Here is a 16,113-nt window from a genome sequence, read left to right as displayed (position 1 = left end):
CATAAATCTGTTTTAACTTTAAACTTTTAAACTAATTGTAGCAATTTTTCAAATCACATGTCAAGTTGAAACTCAAGTGCTTATCATTCTTCTACTCAAAGTTTGTATTTTTTATTTGATTAAAAGAAGGTTTTTGATCTTAGACTATGCTATTGTTCTTACAGTACCATAAATAGTTGTTTTAGCATGCACCGCAGCACTAAAGATATTAAATTTGTTATACCAACGAATTATATGTGTAGCAGTATTGCTTATAAAATATAGATTCTTAACATTCCAATATTAATATGGCATAAACTTTTAGTCGAATGTATAGACTTATTTAAAATAACAACTTAAGAAATTTATTATCACGGAGCATTAATAAGACTTAAAGTGAACTGCTATTATCATTGCTATGTGGTTTCTCAATGCAACATTTTCAATACTTGATAAGCTATCGAGCTAAAAAATTATTCTAAGGTATAGATGTTTAATTGGTCTATATATTTAAACGTAACATTATGTTTACTTTATAATAATAGTGCTAGAAGTGCGAAGTTTTAAAATATATATAATGCACATTATGTATATGGAATTAGTTTTTGTATTTACATGTGGATTAGAGAAACACTTTTGTTTAAATTTTTTTTGTAATGGACGATGTGGATTTAATTTAGATACAAATTAAAATATGTTACTTTATATTATCTTTCATAATGGTACATATAGGTAATATATTTGATTGTAAACTTTAGGATAATTTACATTATATTTCGTAATTGTATACATATTAATTTAGATATAAATTGAATGGGTTATCTTGAATTATCTTTGACAATGGCCGAGGATGGTAATCTAGATGTAAATTTAGGAGGGGGTTACTTTATGTATTTTTCAGAATAACAATTGTGGGTATTTTTTTTATACAAGAGGATAGATCCTATGGTAATTATTGGAGATAATGATTAGAGTCTACCAAGTTTGTTTTGATTATTGTGAGAATTTAAAAGATTTATTTTTTTCCAGCTCTTCTGGTGAGAATTAACATGGAGCCCCCATTGATATTTCTGATTATTGTGAGAATTTATAGGATGGAGCCTCTTCTGGTGAGAATTACGTAACATGGAGCCTCCATTTATCTTTTCCTTTTTTAGCGCGTCTGACGAGAATTACCACGGAGCCACTAGTTAGTCATAGTAAGATTGGGGAATAGATTATTGAGAGGCTAGTGCATATATATGCTCTAAAACAAACAATCCTATGATTTTTTGACTGCCTTTATAAATACGTGCATGCATGTATCCACCAGAGCAGCAAGAGAAGCAGCATGGATCCGCCGTGCTGGAAGAGGACTTCACGGAGCTGGAAAAGAAGGTGAGTGGGGCAGTTCCTCCACAGTGCCACGACGGCTGGATGCAGCGGCCGACCATCTACGTGGTCCCCGGCGACCTAGCCGCGGGCAACACGGACCCCTATGCCCCCGCCGCCGTCTGCATCGGGCCCTTCTTCGGTCGGGCAAGGCGTGTGACGGAAGGCATGGCGAAGCTGGAGCGCTACAAATGGTGCTGCGTCCGCAAGCTCATCGTGGGGCGCCGCCGTGGACCTGGCCCTGCTGGAACTGGAACCCGACGACAGCCACCAGAGCCAGCCGACTGGAAGCCGGAGGTGCACGCACCGCTGCTTCGCAGGTGCGTGGACGCGATGACAAGCCTTCTGCCGAGAATTCGTGCTTCCTACAGCATCTCCTCGTCCATGGACACCATCGATGGCGGCGACAACAACGCCGTGCTAGAACTCAAGATGTTGCTCGAACCCGAGGATGCTGCCATGGACATGGGGTCAACTCTGGCTGAGAACATGCTGCTGGACGGCTGCTTCATCCTCCACCGCCTGCTCAAGATGGCACGGATAGCGAAGAGAGCACGGAAAGAAGGCGGCGGCAGCAGCGACGGCGGCGGCGACGACGACGACGACTGGACCCAGGTGTACGGTAGGTGCGGGGTATGGGGACTTGTCACGCGCGACCTGCTGCTGCTCAACAACCAGATCCCCTTGTTTGTCGTCCGGGCTCTGCTGGAGCAGCTCAAAGGTTCAGTCGACGCCGACGAGGGCGACGATGTCCTCGTGGACGGCGGCCTGCAGCTCTTCAGCTCGCTCCATCCTCGGAGGCTGCAGCTGCACCAGCCATCGGCGCTGGCAGTCCCCGTCTCGCTCGGCGACGCGCACCACCTCCTGCACCTCTTCTACATGTCCATCACCAACCTCCCTGTCCCGACGCAGTCATCAGCCTCAGCGTCGATGGACAAGAAGCTTCCACCGGAGCTCACGCAGTGGGTGCCTTGCGCCAAGGAGCTGGAGGACGCCGGCGTCAGATTCCGGGCGAGGAAGGACGGCACCGCGACGAGCTTCCTGGACATCAAGTTCTCCGCTGGTAGCGGCGTCCTGGAGATCCCGCCGCTGCAGCTCTACGACTACAGCGAGCCCCTGTTCCGGAACCTGGTCGCGTTCGAGCAGACCTACCCGGGCACGCCGGGCGACGTCACCGCCTACGCTATCTTCATGGACTGCCTCGTCAAGACGTCCGACGACATGCGACTCCTCCATCGCCGTGGGATACTGCTCAACCACATGAACGGCGATAGGGAGGCGGCCACGGAGTTCTTCAGCCGCATCTGCGCCGGAGCGCTCGCCTCCGCCGACCGGAACTACCTCGCCCCACTCATGGACGAGGTGGTCACGTACCAGAGAGGAAGCTGGCCCCAGTGGCGTGCCGTGCTGCTGCGGGACTACTTCGGAAGCCCGTGGGCGGTCATCGCGGTCGTCGTGGCGGCGGTCGTGGTCGCGTTGACCATGCTGCAAACCTTCTACGCTCTCTACGCCTACTACCAGCCACCCAAGCAGTCCTAGCTAGCAAGTCGTGATACATTTTACTGATTGGTTGATTTATGTGTTTAATTTTGGGACTAGTATCATGTTCGGGAGAAAAAAAATAATACAACAATAATATAGATTTTATCTGTGTTGTTAAGTGATACTTTGAGAGTGATGTTCGCAATGGCAACACTTCGTTTATAGCCAATCAACATTATTATTACATGAGTCTTCATGAAACATAAACAATTACAATATAATTCAACTTTTGATGTGAAATCAAAATATTCTAGTTCATAACATAATATACGATATCTATTCTACCTCACGTACATTGCAGATTACCTTGTTTGTGGAGTTAGAACATTTTTATAGACGATATTGTTCATGTATTGCCTATTTACCATCGAGATCTGTTTCTTCCATTTGTTCACATCCTTCTCAATATAGATGACAATATCCTGTTGTTCGATTTTGCTATGGCTCTAAACAACGCTACGTCACTACTGGATTCAGGTTCTTTGCCGAGTGCCTGAGGCACTCGGCAAAGGCTATATTGCACTCGGCAAAGCCTTTGCCGAGTGCGGCACTCGGCAAAGCACACACGGCAAAAAATTGATCGGCAAAGCACTCTTTGCCGAGTGTATTTTATCGGGCACTCGACAAAGGCTTTGCCGAGTGCCCCGGAAACACTCGGCAAAGAAAAGCGACCGTCACGGCGCCGGTTCCGTTGACGGTCACTTTGCCGAGTGTCAACCCTGCCGGCACTCGGCAAAGATTTTTTAAAATATTTTTTTTTAAAACTTTCTTTGCCGAGTGCCAACACGTGAGGCACTCGGCAAAGAGCTTTTATTTTTTTTTTTTTGAAAATTCTTTGCCGAGCGCCAACCCGGAAGGCACTCGGCAAAGAGCTTTTATTTTTTTTTTGAAAATTTTCTTTGCCGAGTGCCAATCCTCCAGGCACTCGGCAAAGATTTTTTATTTTTTTTAAAAAAATTATTTGCCGAGCGTCAACCCGGCAGGCACTCGGCAAAGAGCTTTTATTTTTTTTGGAAATTTTCTTTGCCGAGTGCCACCACTCCAGGCACTCGGCAAAGACTTTTTTTTTAAACTCTTTGCCGAGTGCCAACACGGCAGGCACTCGGCAAAGTTTAAAATTTTTTTTTTAAATTTCTTTGCCGAGTGTTAGAGTCACAGCACTCGGCAAAGCTGGAAAATCTGTTTTCTGGTCGCCCATTTTGCCAGCTTTGCCGAGTGTTGTGACCATTGCGCTCGGCAAAGGGGTCCTTTGCCGAGTGCAACACTCGGCAAAGTGACCCAAAACGGCAAATAATTTTTTTTTTGCGTTCCATCACTGACAAATACATTCATACAAACATATATCACATATATATCTTATCCATCACATATATATCTCATCCATCGCATATATATCTCATCCATCACATATATATCTCATCCATCCACACATCCATCCGCCCATAACACATCCATCACAATATGTAATAATAAGTGCTCAAGTCCATCCAAATAAGTTTACAAGTCCATCAAAGTCCACAAGTGCATCACAAGTCCATCACCAAGTGAACAACAAATGTAAAAAATACAACATGCACTCATCTCGGCCACTGCGACTGTGGTGAAGGCCCAGGTGCATCATTCGTAGGTGCATGAGGTGGATTATTCGAACCACCGTCAGATGGAGACTGCACAAAGGAGAAAAGATTGCATGTGAGACAAAATTATTTTGATAGCTAATCTAGGACGATAGAGGCCATACAAGCAAAGCACAAGTGAAAGTAAAAAACTTTGATACTCACAGGAGTAGCTGCAGCTGCAGGACGCGGAGGCGGAGGTGGAACCAACAGCCCAGGTGGCAGAGACAAGCCCATACGTTGCCCAAGCCCTTGTAGGAAATCCGTAATGTCCATCAGCCTCTGCGCCTGGGCCTACCGCTCGGCCCGCTCAGGCCTCCAACTGGGCCCCCAGCTCCTGACGTTCCTTCATTTCTTGTTCCAGCCGGGCCTGCAATATTTCACTCCAATGTTTCAGTAATGCAAAGCTAATTAAGGTGTGTAAAGATCAATGTATGACGAGTAAAACAGGAATAACCTCGAGTGCGTCGACCCGGTGCTGTGCAGCGGTCGGCCGTGTGCGAATGGCTGGGCTCTCGCTCGTGCTCCGTGCTCGGATCTGGGAGAGAGAGGGAGTAGAGGCCGTGTCGATGACGCCGTCGCCAAGCCAGAACCGTCCATGCTTCTTGCCTTGCCCCGCCCTCATGACGGCCTCTCCATCGAAGTCCTGGGTGCTCGGATCGTGGTCTGCCCCATGGAGCGACCTCGCCACCTCAGTGTACTCACTGATGCGAGAGTGGACGCTCGGGTTCGTGTATGCCTCGGGCGGGTCCTCCAGGTTGAAGGAGACGTCGGACGTCGCCTTACCCTTGTGGGCCATACACCATGCCTGGAAGTCCGAGCAAGCCTGGCCACTATGTGACGCCGACTGCGAGAAAGACAGCACGATGATTAGAAATCAGACAGAACTGAGCGTGACAATAGATAAATCAATTCGCGTACCCATGCTTGTTTGTATCCGGCGAGGTTGCGGCTGCCTTGATGGTGTGCTGGACCTTGCATCAGTAAACGACGGTCCCGGGCATCCCTGTGCATCTTGAGGTACTCCTCCGTGAACCACCTGTCCACCATCATCGCCCAGCACTCGGGATACGCTTGGCACCACCAGGGAATCACCTACACGTCATCAAGTATTGGACATATAAGAAGATCAAATTAAACCAACTTAATCTCAAATCGAATCAATGTTGATGTTCTTCATTTACCTCAAGGTACTGCTCCCGGGTCAGCTGCATCTCTCTTGCGTCTTTCTTGGTTTTCCTCTCTCCAAGCTTCGACCCGTAGTAGGTTACGATGGCCTGGATGCGCGCCTCGTGATGCATGTCGGTGACGAGTTTTTTACAGGCTTTGGTAGTCGCCTGCTCCGCCCTGGCCTCAAATCCCTCCTCGCATCTGTAATAAGTCTGCATACAAAAGCGATGTATCGATTCATTATTTCAAGAAAAGTCTAATGAATGCGACGTATTGAGCAATGTTGTGCAAGGGAGACTTACCCAAAACTCTGCCTTCACCCGCGCCGCCTTGTTGGGGTACTCCGCATCGGAGGCGACGACGTAGTGGTCAAACGAGTAGGCCGGCTCCGTCTTCGATGCGTACGTGACAATGCCGGGGAAGTGCTGCCTGCACAGAAGACCCAGGATGCCGTTGACTAGCCAGTGCGCTACCACCCGACACAACCACCCAGTTCCTGCACAAGTAATTAAGAAAAATTATTAGTTTTTTTCATCATATCATATGAAGTAGTGGTGATAACATATACAGTTACTTACTTTTGTCCTTCAGGGCGAATCAGTGGGCATTGGTGACGAAGCGGAACCTGTGGGAGGCTCGCGGGACCTCGCAAGTAGACACTCGAAGAGGAGTTGGAGGAAGCAGAACCCGTGCCTGCCGCCTCCCCCCCCTCCTCCTCCTCCTCCTCCTCCTCCTCCTCCGTCTGCCGAACCAACTCCTCGTCTGACTCGTCCACGGGCGCCACCTCCTCCTGCAGCTGGCGGTCCTCCTCACGTGGCGTGGGAGGAGACGGCCCCCTCCTGCGGCTAGCGGTCCTCCTCCTCCTGTTCGATCCCTCTGCCGCCCCCTCCGCCCCCTCCTGCGATCGGCGTTGTCTTTGGTAAATCGAGTTCACAGACCTATGACGGTCGCCCGCCATCTTTGTTCAATCACCTGCAATAAAAAAGAAAAACAAGACATAATTAGAAATAGGTGCAAAAATAAACAAAACATAATTACAAAAAATATAGTATTACATGTATTAGAAATATATGCAAAAATGAACAAAACATAATTAAAAAAAACATAGTATTACATGTATTAGAAATAATCTTCATGATTGAAATTAGCTGGATCATAGGTCTCGTCATCACTATCAACATTGTCCAACTCATCAACACTATCCGAAGGAGAAATGTTGTCTTCATTGTCATTGCCGAAATGTAATCGCTCAAGCATTTGTATGTCCTTCAGATTTCGCACCTCGTCTCCAGCGTCCTCGTCATCATCCCTTTCATTATCTACTTCCATTCCTATCTCTTCGGTTAAGTCTATGTCAAACCTCCCTTGTAGCCCCTCTTCTTGATAGAACTCTCCATCATATGTGTTTGGGTTGAAGTTATAATCTTCATCGTTTGGGACAGGTAGTTTACCGTGTGGCGATACATTGTGCACAATAGACCAACCCTTAAGATGCTCGACGTCTTTGCACGCGTATGACGTATAATAAACCTGGACGGCCTGTTGAGCCACAATGTAGACATCTTTTCCTGGATAGACGGAATCCTGTCGAATCTCGACTAGCCCAAGCTTAGGGGTCCGTCTCGTTACACCAGGATGAAACCAGTGGCATTTGAATATGACAGGAGTAAGAGGTTGGGAACCATAAAATGATAGTTCATAGATTTCTTCAATTCTTCCATAATAGTCGAGTCCATCAGTGCCGGGCGTAACAACTCCGCTGTTTGTGGTTTGTCGATTGGGCCGACTCTGCTCGTAGCTTGCTGTGTGAAAACGATATCCATTCACGTCATAACCGGTAAATGACTTGACCCTAATGGCACAGCCATTTGCAACCTGTCTTAACTCATCACTTATAGGCGCATCAGTTTGGGCTTTCTGTTTGAACCAACAAATGAAATCGGGGCTCCCTAGTCCCGCACCCCGTGAAAGAAGGGTATCATTTTCTTGCGGTGTAGGTTGCCTTGATCCATGCCAGGATTGACGAAGAAATTCCCTGTACCAACAAGAAACAAGGGGGTTGGACGACGAAACAAGGACATACGGCGAAATGAAATAAGTTCGTTTAGAACTTACCGAATGAATGGTTGCACCTCAACAAGGTTGGTCAACACATATAGCATGATACTACGCCACTCTTCATTTTTCAATTGCTTAATGGTCGATGCACTTGCGCTTCCAAGTTGCCCTTGGAAAAGGCTGAGGTTCGATTCATTTTCGCCAGCATTGTAACGAGGGGGTGGATTATGAACGTTAGGAAGTTTCTCAGTGTAGTATTTCTCTGTGAAGTTTGACACCTCCTCTAGAATGTATGCCTCTGCAATGGAAGCCTCAATTCTGGCTTTATTTCTACATTTTTTACGAAGAGTCTTCAGACATCTCTCGATTGGATAGCACCAACGGTTCTGCACGGGCCCCCCCATCCGTGCCTCATACGGGAGGTGCACAATCAAATGCTGCATCGACAAGAAGCAGGCGGGTGGAAAGATCTTCTCTAACTTACAGAGCAACACGGGTGCCGCTTTTTCCAAGTCATCAATGACGGTCCTGAGAGAGCTCCTTGGCACAAAGCTGGCGGAATAAGTAGCTCAACTCTGCCAGCACTTGCCAGACATGCTCTGGGACATAGCCTCGAACCATCGCCGGAAGAAGCCGCTCAATCCATATGTGGTAGTCATGACTCTTCATCCCGTTGACTCGCAGAGTGCCTAAGTTAACTCCCCTCTTTAGATTCGCTGCATACCCATCAGGGAACATTAGCTTCTTGATCCATTCAAGTACTTCCCTCCTTTGGTCCTTTTTCAAGACGAAATCAGCCTTAGGCCTTCTCCAAGTCTTACCACGACTAGGAGGTTGCATCTCTTGATTTGGTCTATCGCACAACGTTGCCAGGTCTACTCTAGCCTTTGGGTTGTCCTTAGACTTTTCAGTGTCCATGAGTGTTGCCCAAAGTGCCTCGGCGACATTCTTTTCAGTGTGCATTACATCAATGTTATGTGGTAGAAGAAGGTCATCGAAATAGGGGAGCCTCGTCATGCCCGAGATATGAGTCCACATATGCTGCTCACCATATCCCACAAAACCACCTTCTTCATTGGGCACGAGAGCACCTATCTGAGCATGAACCTCGGCACCATTCATCATCCGCGGTGCAGGGTTTGTCACTTTGACGCCTTTCGTAAAGTTCTTGATGTCTTGTCTGAATGGATGGTCAAGAGGTAGGAATTGACGATGTCTATCAAACGACGAATACTTGCCACCCTTCTGCAACCAAATAAACCTCACACCTTCCTTGCATATTGGGCATGGGAACTTCCCGTGAACACACCAGGCGCAGAATATCCCATACGCCAGGAAGTCATGCAGGGAGTAGTGGTACCAAACGTGCATTTTGAAGGTTGTCTTTGTAGCTCGATCGTATGTCCATACCCCTTCGTCCCAAGCACGGACCAATTCATCAAATACGGGCTCCATGAACACACCCATATTACTCCCTGGGTGTCCAGGAATTATCAACGACAAGAATACGTTATGTCGTTGAAAGGAGACACCGGGGGGAAGATTAAGGGGGATAACAAAGACGGGCCAACATGTGTATGGGGCAGCCATCATTCCATAAGGATTGAACCCATCTGTTGCCAACGCGACACGTACATTACGAGCCTCATCTGCTTTGTCACGATGTTTGTCATTAAAGCGGATCCAAGCTTCACCATCGGATGGATGTACCATCTTGTCAGGATTGTACCGTTTGCCATTTTTGTGCCATGTCATCTGTTTCGCGGATTCCTCGGTCATGTATAGCCGTTGGATCCTCGGTAGGAACGGAAGGTACCGTAGGATTTTCATGGGGATCGTAAGTTGCCTCTTCTGGCCATCATCAGAGTCTACCTCCAGGTACCTAGAGGATTTACACTTTGGACAGAACTTTGCATGCTCGTGTTCTTTCCTAAATAGGAGACACCCTTTCGGACAAGCATGTATCTGCTCATACGGCATCTTAAGTGCTCGAAGGAGTTTCTGTGACTCGTACATGCTCTTCGGCAGAATGTGGCCCTCCGGAAGCAAGGTGCCAATCACGGCCAACATCTTATCGAAGCCAGGTCGACTTAAGTTTAACTCGGACTTCAACCCCATTAAGCGTCCAATGGCATCCAGTTGAGACACCGTTGACCGATCGTGAAGGGGTTTCTGTGCCGAGTCCATCATGTCGTAGAACGCCTGTGCGGCTGCTTCCATCTCCTCCTTCTCACGTCCCTCATCGAACTGTCCTTGGTGAAAGTCATCTAACATGTCTGCTACCCCGGCATCAGCATCAAAAGCCTCCACCCGTGGTCTCACCACCTCCTCTCTCATACGATGGGCTTCACCATGGTGGACCCACCGGGTGTAGTCCGGCGTAAATCCATTCTTCACAAGATGTTTACCCATTTCCACCTTGTTTACCCTTCTCCTGTTTCCACATTTGCTGCAGGGACACAAAACTAGGTAATGTCCTTTAGCAGCGTTGCCAAATGCACTGTTCAAGAAAGCATCGGTCTTGTTCATCCATTCCGTGGTGTAATCACTCTGACTTCTCCAGCCCATGTACATCCACTGACGGTCATCCATCCTCTAACATATGTATCGGCGAGTAATGTAACCATTAATTGCATGTACATGGTGTTCCTACTGTCTAATAGGTGAGGATAGGTCCTAATCCCACCCGCAGATGTGTAGATGAGGTTAGTTTCCATGCTCTACTCCTATCCGAGACAGAATTTCGGCAGCACCTCCCCGCTGTTCTCCAGATACACGTCCTGCCAAAGAAGAGTGTGTATCCGGAGAACAACAGGGAGGTGATGCCGAAAGTCTGTCTCGGACTAGAGCAGAACATGGAAACTAACCCATCTACGCATCCGCGGGCTATCCAAAAAGCGTGGACAATCCGAAATAGATACGGTCATAGATATGCAAAGATCTGCATACCTCCAACCGTATCTCTTTCGAATGGGAGATGCCTAACTGGGTTACGCGATCTACGACAATGATATGAAAAGAGGGGTTATACCTAGGGTGGCGACGGAGTCAGGCTAGCGGGGCCGTGGCGGGTCGGTGCAGTGGCGAGACGACGCGGTGCAGGCAGACCGACACGGTGGCGAGAACTCCGACTCAACTCTGACGGGCTCTTCTCTACAAAAATGGAACAAAATACTGTTATTTACAAAAAAATTCGGCAGAACCTCCCCTGCACGGTGAGGTTTCCAAAACCTGCAAAAAACAACGGCACGATGGCCGACAAGCACATATGGCTCAACAGAAGCCATGTAGTTTGGATATCAATCCATGCAGAAGAATATATCCAAGTAGTACCACTACTTGTACTACTACTTTCACTATTGCTACTACTACTACCATTGGTTCTTCTACTACTACCACTATTGCTACAACTAATATCATTAGTTGTACTACTACTACTACTACTACTACTACCACTACTTCTACTACTACTACTACCACTAATTCTACTACTAATACTACCACTAGTTGTACTAATACTGCCACTAGTACAACTAATACTACTACAACTACCACTACCTCGACAATAATAAGTTGCGAAGGCCATACCTGACGGGGCGACGGGGTAGGGGCGGGCGCGTCGGGATCGGGCGGAGTCGGGGACGGGGTCGAGCACGGATGGCGTCGGGCGGGTGGTCCACGGGGCGCGGCGGGGGGCAGGGCAAGGCCGGAAAAAAAAGGCGCGGCCGGGGCGCAGGGCCGGCCGGGGTCAGGGCGGCGCGCGGAGGAGAGGGACCAGCGGGGGCACGGCGCGGCTGGCCCGGAGAGCGGGCGGCGGGCTGAGGGATGGGCCGGCCGGGGCACGGACCCGGACGGAGCAAGGCGGCAGGGCGAGGAAGGGCGCCAGCGGCAGGGATGGCGAGCAGGGCGCTGAGCGGGGCTCAAGGGCGAGGGGGGAAGGCGCGGGGGGGGGACGCGGAGAGGGCGAAGGGCGCGATGGACTGAGAGGAGGCGAGGAGGGGCGAGAGGGCGGCGCAGGAGGCATGGGCGGGAGGACGAGCGGGGCGGGCGGGCGCGAAGGGACGCGCGGCAGCAGGGCGCGCGGGCAACGCGGAGTCCGGGCGCGCGGGCGCGCGGGCAGCGCGGCGGCCGTGCGGCGCGGGCGAGTAGGCATCGTACGTGACAACGTGCACGAAATCTTCTGAAATTTTTATCATAGCCTCCACATATGATATCACGACATCTCAACATGTTTCATGATTTTCGGACTTCGTTTGCATTTTATAGAATTTATAAACACTTCACACGTAATTTCGCGGACATGTTTCGTGAACGAGATGTCTGAAATTTTGGGTCCGTTCCTGGATACGGCCTCTCATAACACACACTAACATGACTATCAATTTTCGAATCATTAAACTCCATTATTCGTACCATGTGCAGTTCAAATTTCTAATTTCCGGAAAAATTCAAGTAAACGAAATAAAGTAACTAAATATAACAAAAAGTCACAAAAAATCTCCAAATTGTAACTAGGAGTTCCTGGTGCTTTAAAAAGGCTGCACAAAAAAATTGGAGGCCAAAAACAAAAAAAAAACAAAAAAACTTTGCCGAGTGCCGGGGCATGGCACTCGGCAAAGGGTGTCTTTGCCGAGTGCCAGCCATCAGGCACTCGGCAAAGAATGTTTTAATTTTTTTTTAAAATTTTTTCTTTGCCGAGTGCATACACAGGAGCACTCGGCAAAGAAATAATTAAAAAAAATTTAAATCTTTGCCGAGCGCCGTCCAGGGAGCACTCGGCAAAGTATTTTAAAAATAAAAAAATTTTATTTGCCGAGCGCCAGATCTGAGACGCTCGGCAAAGAATTTAAAAAAAATAAAAATAAATCTTTGCCGAGTGCCAGATCTGGGGCACTCGGCAAAGAAATTAAAAAAAATCTTTGCCGAGTGCCTAACCGCAGGCGCTCGGCAAAGAAGAACGTGGCACGGCGCCGTTTTACGGGCAGCCTATGCCGAGTGTATATATTTTGCCGAGAGTTTGGCGCTCGGCAAAGAAGTCCTTTGCCGAGTGCCTGTGTTTGCCGAGTGCCGGGCACTCGGCAAAGAAATCTTTGCCGAGTGCAATTATTTGCCGAGTGCAGCACTCGGCAAAGAAGGTCTTTGCCGAGTGTTCGATTTTTGACACTCGGCAAAGAAATTTACACTCGGCAAAGTCTCTGTTTCCAGTAGTGCGTACCATTGGCCATACTATGAAGATGGGGATGAAATATCCCGCGTGAGCTTTTGGTGGTGACATGAATTTTTACTCCTTTGCAAGGGCGGGGATGAGAAGCCATTCCTTGATGGTGGATTCCCTATTGCCGTCTCTAGCCCAGGAGAGTTTGTTCGCACACGAACATGTTACCGTATGCCCAGGCATTCACTGCTACAAAAATGATTATCCCTACACCCTTATCATTGTCGTTCTTCCTGCAAGAGATTTCTATGTAAAAATATGTATCTCGTGTTCAATCCTTATTTGCATTACTTGCTAACAAGTGGTTTCAAAGCCAGAGACAATATTAAAAAAGTAATGTTCTTATCCCCTAGTTCGTTGTGCCGTCACCCGATACATCTATGGTCATCAATGAGTTAGGCATTGTTCCAAGAGACAGAATCCGGAATCCTTTTCCGCGTCGCAGTGTTGCTGTTGTTCCAATCTATAGAAGCTGCACGCATCCCTCTGGACTGGATGAGAAATTTATGTCTGCGGCTGCTGCATTGTCCTGTGGATGCAAATCTGCGGCATACGGCATGAAGGTACTGGTGAATTGTTGCTGTTCACTACAACAGAAATGGGCATCCCTGCACCCTTAACACCGCTGACTTTTACACAACCGATGGCAAATGTGTTTCACCACCAGTTCTATGGCTAGGGTGGCGCAGTGACCAAATGAACTGGCGGTGATAAGTGTATTCACCGTTGGCTGAGCATTTGAGCCGGATGAGATAATTGAGGTCCATTTGATCGCTGGACAATATGCCCAGCCGGCAGTGAATATAGGTTACACCGCTGGGCCAGAACGGCATTTGCGCCAATTAGTATTGGACTAGCTGCGAAAGAAAATGTCAGCACCGGATGACGATTCATTGTTCTACTCGGCCGTGAAAATTGTTTTTTTTCTTAACGACGGTCAAATAGGGCTACACCGTGTGGGCTCCAGTTGTGGCCATTCTTGTGGTCTTTTGGGCCAGACTTCGAAATTAAGACTTTTCATTGACCGCTCCACATTTGCTGGTGTTAGGCAGCACGACCGTTCCTGACTGTTAGAATCATGATGGTAGCCTGGCATAAGAGATCAACGGGACTACGCGACTGTTTCTGTGCAAGAACACAGCATGGAGGACTTGGAGAGGGAGAAGACGAGCGACAGAGCAGGATGGCTCGGCAGGCTCGGGCTGGCGACGAGGACTAGCTTGGGGCTGCCTTTTATAGGTTGGGGAAGGCTGCGCTGGACCGGAGCTCGTGGCTCGCCATTAATGGCGGCGTTGTGCTTCAAGCAGCCACTAGCAGTCGTCGGTTCACGAGTGTCCACTTGCCGTGGCGATGGCACTGAGGTGACATAGCTTTCTGGCGGGGTTAAGGCATGATGGTATGGAGCGACGGGACGAGGTGAACAGAAGGGCAGCAGAGTCTAGCTGGAACGGTGTAAACTTGACGCGCTCATGGTTACTGAGCTGTGTTAGTTGATCTCCACCAATAGGCCCAACGGCCTATTGGACCCTTGCCTCTGCTCTCTAATCGGGGGAGCCCAACCCTAACTGGTTGGTGGGCCCCTGTCGCACAGCACATATATATAGAGGAGTGGGGAACTGGGCTCGGGTCACAAGGTTGAACGGAGCCGCCATCCCACCTACAGAAAACCCTAATCCAATCCTAAAGAGGTGCTGCCAGCGACGGGATGTGCCCACCGACGACCGCCGTCGCCTTTGCAGGCCACGGGAACACCACTGGATCGCCACCTCGTCTCCTCACCGGCCGCGCCGAGCACCAACGTCCGCGAGGACTACACCGAGCCGGAGCTGTCTCTACACTGGACGCCTACTACGCCGTGGCACCGGCATCTACGCTGCTGCTGCGTCGCAATAGAGAAAGGCGAGGAGGCTTCCCGAATCCATGGTTACACACAGAGGTACACACCATCGATTCTAACAATGGTACCAGAGCTAGGTTGCCTCTATGTAACCCTAACCCTAACCGGGTAAAAGAAGAAAGAAAGAAAGAGAGACCGGGGTGGCGGACGTCACTGTCTACCGGTCACCACCGCCACCGCGCGGAGGGAAAAGAAAACAAGATCCATTCGGATCAGAGAAGAAATAGGACCCTCGGCTCATGAAGCCGAACCCTAACCCAAGAACAGAACAGATCCAATTCGGATCTAAGAAAAGAAAAGAGTTCCTTTCGGATCTGAACAGATAAAGGTTCCCCAAGCCTAACCCTAACTGGGTGAAAGGAAGGGCTATCGGCACTTCAAGCCAAACCCTAAACCCGTAAAAGCCTTCAACGGGAAGAGAAACAGTAGAAGAAGAAGAAGAGTGGATTCGGATTTGGCCGAACCCTAAGACTAACCCTAATTTTAACCCCAATCCCAAATCGGGTTAATCCCAAAAGAAGAAGGGGAAAGGGGAAGAAGGGAAAAGAATCCGGGTTCAACCGAACCCTAACCCTAACTCGCATGGAGAAAGGGAAAAGGGAAAGCCATTCGGATGGACTCCAAAAGAGGAAAAGAAATCAAAAGAAACGAACCCTAACCCTAGATCCCCTTTTCGGGTGAACAAGCAAAAAGAAAAGAAAGAAAATGCAACTCAAATCTGAAGGGGAAGATCCAAACCCTAACCAGTTCGGAAAAGAGAAACAAGATCCAAATCGAAAAGAAGGGGATGGGAAAGGAGAAAGGGAAAGGGGAACGAAAAAACCTCGCCGGGCGTCGGGAAAACCCTTCGCCGGCACGGGAGAAGAAGACCGAGCAGGGCTCGCTGCTCGCCAGGCTCGGCCAAGGGGTCACCGCGGCTAGGCCGCTCGACGGCGGCACGCTCACCCGCTGGGGAGCGCGCACGACGGCGAGGGGGCCGACGGCGATGCCATGGTCGCTTTCGCTCGCTCTCGGTCGCTCGATGTGCTCGCTGCGATGAGGTAGAGAGGAGAGAGCGACGAAGAAGAGAGAGGAAGCAGCCGAAAGAATGAGCTAGGGTTTCGCTCACGGGCACGCGGCGTCGGCTTTTATACGAGCGAGATGCGCGCTTGGCCGTCGGATGTGAATGGATGGCCGAGATTGAATGGGCCAAGTTGCGGCCCAGGCGGGCGAGCGGGCGCGCGGCACTTTGCCGGCCCAGGCCTAGGTTGCGGCCTGGGTGCGGC

The 16,113-nt window shown here is 49.2% G+C and overlaps 2 protein-coding genes across 2 annotated transcripts; one reads left to right on the top strand and one right to left on the bottom strand.

The window, feature by feature from the left end:
* Positions 1-1,250: 1,250 nt before the first annotated feature.
* LOC136485742 (UPF0481 protein At3g47200-like) lies at positions 1,251-2,923 on the top strand. The gene has a single exon (XM_066482588.1). It carries the CDS (start codon positions 1,279-1,281, stop codon positions 2,887-2,889), a length of 1,611 nt encoding a protein of 536 aa, XP_066338685.1. The 5' UTR covers positions 1,251-1,278; the 3' UTR covers positions 2,890-2,923.
* Positions 2,924-11,484: 8,561 nt separating this feature from the next.
* On the bottom strand, positions 11,485-11,889 carry LOC136489664 (proline-rich receptor-like protein kinase PERK2). Its single transcript, XM_066486239.1, has one exon. It carries the CDS (start codon positions 11,887-11,889, stop codon positions 11,485-11,487), a length of 405 nt encoding a protein of 134 aa, XP_066342336.1.
* Between the last annotated feature and the right edge of the window lie 4,224 nt (positions 11,890-16,113).

Source organism: Miscanthus floridulus, chromosome 10, assembly GCF_019320115.1.
Source record: "Miscanthus floridulus cultivar M001 chromosome 10, ASM1932011v1, whole genome shotgun sequence".
Classification (NCBI taxonomy): domain Eukaryota; kingdom Viridiplantae; phylum Streptophyta; class Magnoliopsida; order Poales; family Poaceae; genus Miscanthus; species Miscanthus floridulus.
This window is presented reverse-complemented; position numbering and strand designations above follow the sequence as displayed.